This window comes from Lactuca virosa, chromosome 7 (assembly GCF_052849685.1).
Source record: "Lactuca virosa cultivar CGN04683 chromosome 7, Lactuca_virosa_CGN04683_v6, whole genome shotgun sequence".
Classification (NCBI taxonomy): domain Eukaryota; kingdom Viridiplantae; phylum Streptophyta; class Magnoliopsida; order Asterales; family Asteraceae; genus Lactuca; species Lactuca virosa.
Genome location: NC_136432.1, coordinates 47,557,078 through 47,562,315, shown reverse-complemented (window position 1 = coordinate 47,562,315; position 5,238 = coordinate 47,557,078). Strand labels below are relative to the sequence as shown.

The window sequence follows — 5,238 nt, the reverse complement described above, 5'->3', positions numbered from 1 at the left end:
GGCTTTGGAAAGTGTGCTAAAATGACTTACTCAACTTCCACACTCTCTTCAATTTTTTGAAGGCGACACAACATTGATAGACAGAAACAAAGGACAAAAAGAATCTTAGCCATATATCTCCATTGCAATAGAAAGGCTCCCCAACGGTTTATGTAGCTCCTCCAATTATCATTATAAACAAAAGGAAACAACCGACCCTTCAACTCAATCCAACTACATTTCAAGTCTTTCTTCACTCCACTTCATGCTTACATTGTAACATCCCTCTAACATTACAAGCATCTTCCCACATACTTCTAACTGTAACTCTTAATTCAGTGAACACAATAAACAAATACTTCAACCAACACCAGCACAATTATAATAACCAAGAAAAAAGTTATAAGAAAACCAACACAACATAGAAGCCTGAGATGGCAATTCTGCACATAAAAACGTTTGTTGCATTGTCATCTGTATAATCACACAATACAAATCAAGATTATAAGCATCAAAAAAGAAAGTTAATAATCATACATTTTAGAAAAAAATTTATAGTTATCAAATATATCACGGCACATCCCAAAACAAGAAGCATGAAATCCAAAGTCCACTGTATTTATTTCCATGTTAGATAATTTTGCATAACTGCTTGTCAAAAAAGTGTAGTTAACAAATATTTGAATGGCTCTTCAGCACAACTGTGCGATTCAAAATGTTCACCGTTGCCTTTATATTAAGAAAGATTTGTCCATTTTGCATATTAAGAAAGATTTGTCCATTTTGCTCAAGAAAACGGCGTAACTCATGGAAGAATTTTGATAGAGTTAAGTCAAGAAATGAGTGAAAAAGTCAAGAAATGTCATGTATGCATCAATTATGAATGGGGCAAACAAAATTATAACTTGCAATGACATCAAGAAAGAAGATAGAGATAGAGACCCAAGAGGCAAAAACAAAGACATTCATGCTCCATAAATGATTTCTAAGCAGCAAACTGAGGAAACACGCACATTTATCAAATAAGAATGCTGAGGTGGATTTGAAGTTTCTTCTGATATGAACATGTATGGATTGCATTTTGATAGTTATTACTGTCAGTTAAAGCACATAATTATCGGTTTATGAAAGCTAGGGACAGTTAAGTAAACTTATATTAATTTCAATAGTCAATTCCCTATTCAGTAACTACTTATCTGCATCTCCGTTATTTTAAACCTATACAATTAGAAAATCGCAATTATTAACAAAACATCATAAAAGAATCAGTTTTCTCTCTGTTAAATGAAACGGACAACACAATATATATACACACAATAAAGAGATGGCAATTCGTCAAGTAAAAAGATTGTATACACACAATACAAATAAAGATACATTACAACCAACAAACTTAATAAATAAGATACCTTTTCATAACGTACTGCTTGTCCGCAAAACTATATAAAACAGCTATGATCTAATTTTAGCAAAATCATGTGATTCAAAATGTTCACCATTCCCTCTCATACCATGAAACATTTGTCCATTTTGCTCAAGAAAACGCCATAACTCATGGAAGAATAAAGATTACAAACAAAAAGAAAGCTACTAATCTACAATAGATGCATTGGAGTAACAACTAAAATGCCCAAATATGAATTCAAAGCATCATTAAGAGTTTAACCTCCTCACCTTGAGGACCATGATCATGCAAGCAAGACCACCTCCTTATATCCACTTCCAGACCAATCAATGAAACTTTGCATTTGATGGAACAGTGAAACCCTTATCTTTCAAACGAGAAAAAGTCTAGCAACAAGAAAAGTACAAGTGAGTAGACAACAAAATGATAAAATATTGGGAGCATCGAGTGATTTATAAGACAACAACAGGATAATTGGAAAACTTTATCAAATGATAATAAATAGACTACTACAGTACTCCAGCTAATGATCAATATGATTTCAAAACAATAGTCACTTTACCTTTGAACATTCATCCCCAAAATTAAACTTAAGCTCCTTAACACGGCAAAGGTTTAGCATCAATCCTTTAAGCATCTCTTCTTCTGCTTCGTCAAGGGTACTTGTTTCATAATGATCATAAAGTGTATAATATAGATTAGCTTCAACTAAAGACGACACGTTTACCAACAATGGCTTCCACAAAAACAAACAACATTTGATTGTTAGTGATGAAATATGAGGAGCATTGATTTCGATGCTACCATCATTAGGTGGATCAAGAAAATCGATATATCCGGAGAACACCAAGTTCTTCAAGCTCTTTGAAGTAATGTTGAGCCGCCTATAATCTTCACAATAATCCAACACCAAAGTTTCCAATACAGGACTACCAGATAAAATGTTTTCAATCAAATCTTCATCTAACTTCCCATATGAAATACTCAAACTCCTAAGATTTTTCCAACTAATAGCCCCAGTTGGATTAAACATGCAGCCTTCTAATCTCAGATCAGTAAAACTTGAAGCGGTGAAAAATAATTGATCTAACGGAAATCCAGCTTCATGTGCCGGTTTCCATAACTCTAATTTAAGCACTTCAACATTACAACTTATAGCATAGCGAATCCAATTGTTGACTTGCGATGCAAATCGTCGAATATCATGGGACTCCACTTCGAATTTCGTGAGCTTCGATTGGCGACATTGAATTAGGGTTTTGTCCACGAAGGAAACGAAATCGGATCCAGAGACATTACGAACACGACCTTTGAAAATTAGAGTGGGAACCGAAGTCCAAAGATGTTTCCATCGGTTGGAAAGTGCACCTGTTCTGATTGCGTCTTTTGTGGAGGGTAAACGGGACAGGATTTCAAGTAGCACGCAACTTGGCAACGCACTGATTCGATCATCTTTCGATTCATCTCCGGTTTTGTTCTGAAACTTTCTCCGTTTTGAGGCAATTTTAGGTTGTTTTCGTCTGCCCACCATATCCGTAAGCAGCAGCTGAGCTCTCGTCACCTTTCCCCCATGAAAAGCAAGTAAAACTCAAATCAGGCTTAAATGTAAAATGGTAAAATGAGGTTTTCCTTTTGGCCCCTAAACTTTGAGAATTTACGTTTTAGTTTTTACTAAAACAAAGGATTTGAAATAAGGTATTACATTAAAAACTAAGATGGTGTTTGTTTTATAAGAGGTAAATAACTTCATACCGAATAAAATATGAACCAAAAATATGTTTCAATTTAGACTTCATAAAAATGATTGTTTGTTTTTTAAAGTTTAAAAAGAAAAAAAAAACGATGGTATTAATGTTGGTGGCGGCGTTGATGGACCGATGATGGTGTTTGTGTTGGAGTCGGTGTTGGTGGTGGTGGTGGTGGTGATGATGGCAAAGGTAGGAATGGTGGAGTGGTGTCGGAGATAGGGGCGGTAGTGGGGTGAAGATGGGGGTGGCGGTGACAGAGGTGTTGGTGGTGGTGGCAACAATGATAGGCCGTTATGGTGGTGGTAGCGGTGATGACGACATTGATGGTGGAAAAAGAAATATCACCCATAGGGTTAGAAACTTAGAAAACATATTCCAAAACCAAACGTTATTTTTTTTTCTTTTGAAAAAAAATGTCAAAAAGACTTTTTGATGTTTTTTGTCTTTTAAAAAACAAACAACAAGAAATTTTTTCTGAAATATCTTTCTGCCCCCAGATGTATAACAACACAGTACACTGTCTTTTGCAGGAAAAAAAAAAAAAAAAAAAAAAAAAAAAAAAAAAAAAAAAAATACAAACACCATCTAACCAATTATGAAAGGAAAAATTCATTTTTATCACCAAGTGATAACCAACTTCATTATTTCAAACTTGTATTCTATATAATTTTTTCTAAGAAAAAAACAAATCTTTTTAAAAAGTGGGTCCAAATATTTTTTTAAAAATTACCCAAATATTTGTTTTTTTTTTAATTTACTTTTTTTTACGATTTGGTCAAAACTTATTTTTCCAACTTTTTTTAAAACATTTAATAGCCTTTTTACAACTATTTCCTTAAGACTTTTGCAAATTGTAGAGTTTATTAAAAACGAATATAAGTAGAAATATAAAAAAAAATACGTTAAATGCGAAAGAAAACAAAATAAAGAGAAATATAAAAGGAAATTTTGGAAAAACTGGTAAAAAATGTAATAAAAAAAATATTAAATAAGTTTGGGCAAATACTATACAAGCCACAATATTTTCACAATTGAGAAAAATCCTTTTTTTTGTTTACTCAGACCACAAATGAGAGGTAGAGTTATCACTCTTCCTCATTTAACAGGTTTCATGATTAATTCCGTTAACGTTTTTACAAAATCAGTCCTAAAATTGTGTTTAAAGTTCAAATTTGGTCCTTGTAGTTTTCAAAAAATTACATCACATGTCCAAAACTCGGTTTATATTTTTTAAATTCTTTAGTTTCATTTTTTTTTATTTTTTAGTCAAAACTAAACTTGGTTTTATATTTTATTTTTTTCATTTTTTAATATTTTTTGTATTTTTTTCATTTTTTATGTTTGTCGTGTGTGTGTGTGTATATATATATATATATATATATATATATATTATTTATTTTCCTTTTTTATATAATATTTTATATTAATATATTTTACACTTTTCGTATTTTTAAAGTTTTTATTTTTTTCGTTTTATTTTTCATGAATTTGATAATTTTTTCTTGACCTTTTTTAGAAAGTGTAAAATGCACCCGAGTATATTATAATTTTGGTGTTTCTGGTTTTTTTATTGGTTTTCTATTTTTATATAATTTTGGTAACACATGGTTTTGTAAATTTTTTAGTTTTATTCAAGTAAATAAAAAAGTTATATTTATATTTGTAATTTCGGCCTCTTTCTTTGATATATATATATATATATATATATATATATATATATATATATATATATATATATATATATATATATATATATATATATATATATATATCTTGTTCTCTAGTGTTATTATGTTTATATAATGAGGAAATAAAAAAATCAAACAACTTGTTTATTCAGAATTAATGTTTCAATGTGTGATATTTAAAATTTATAATCATTAAAAAAGGAAAAAAAATAAAAAATTTATAATATAACTCACAAATACGAAAAAAAAAATATGAAAAAATTATAAAAAAAAGGTCAAGAAAACCAAAAAAACAGAAAAACCAAAATTGTAATATGCTATAATATGTTAATACATTTTGTACTTTTTGAAAAAGATCATGAAAAAATTATCAAGTTTATGAAGAATAAAACTAAAAAAATAAATACAGATGTAAAAT

General features: G+C 30.1%; 1 protein-coding gene across 1 annotated transcript; it reads right to left on the bottom strand.

The window, feature by feature from the left end:
* Nucleotides 1-1,393: 1,393 nt before the first annotated feature.
* Nucleotides 1,394-2,941, bottom strand: LOC145125277 (F-box/LRR-repeat protein 25-like). Its single transcript, XM_079060759.1, has 2 exons — nt 1,947-2,941; nt 1,394-1,770 (listed from the first exon to the last, which is right to left on the bottom strand). The coding sequence occupies exons 1-2, from the start codon at nt 2,913-2,915 to the stop codon at nt 1,711-1,713; spliced, it is 1,029 nt and encodes a 342-aa protein (XP_078916885.1). The 5' UTR covers nt 2,916-2,941; the 3' UTR covers nt 1,394-1,710.
* Between the last annotated feature and the right edge of the window lie 2,297 nt (nt 2,942-5,238).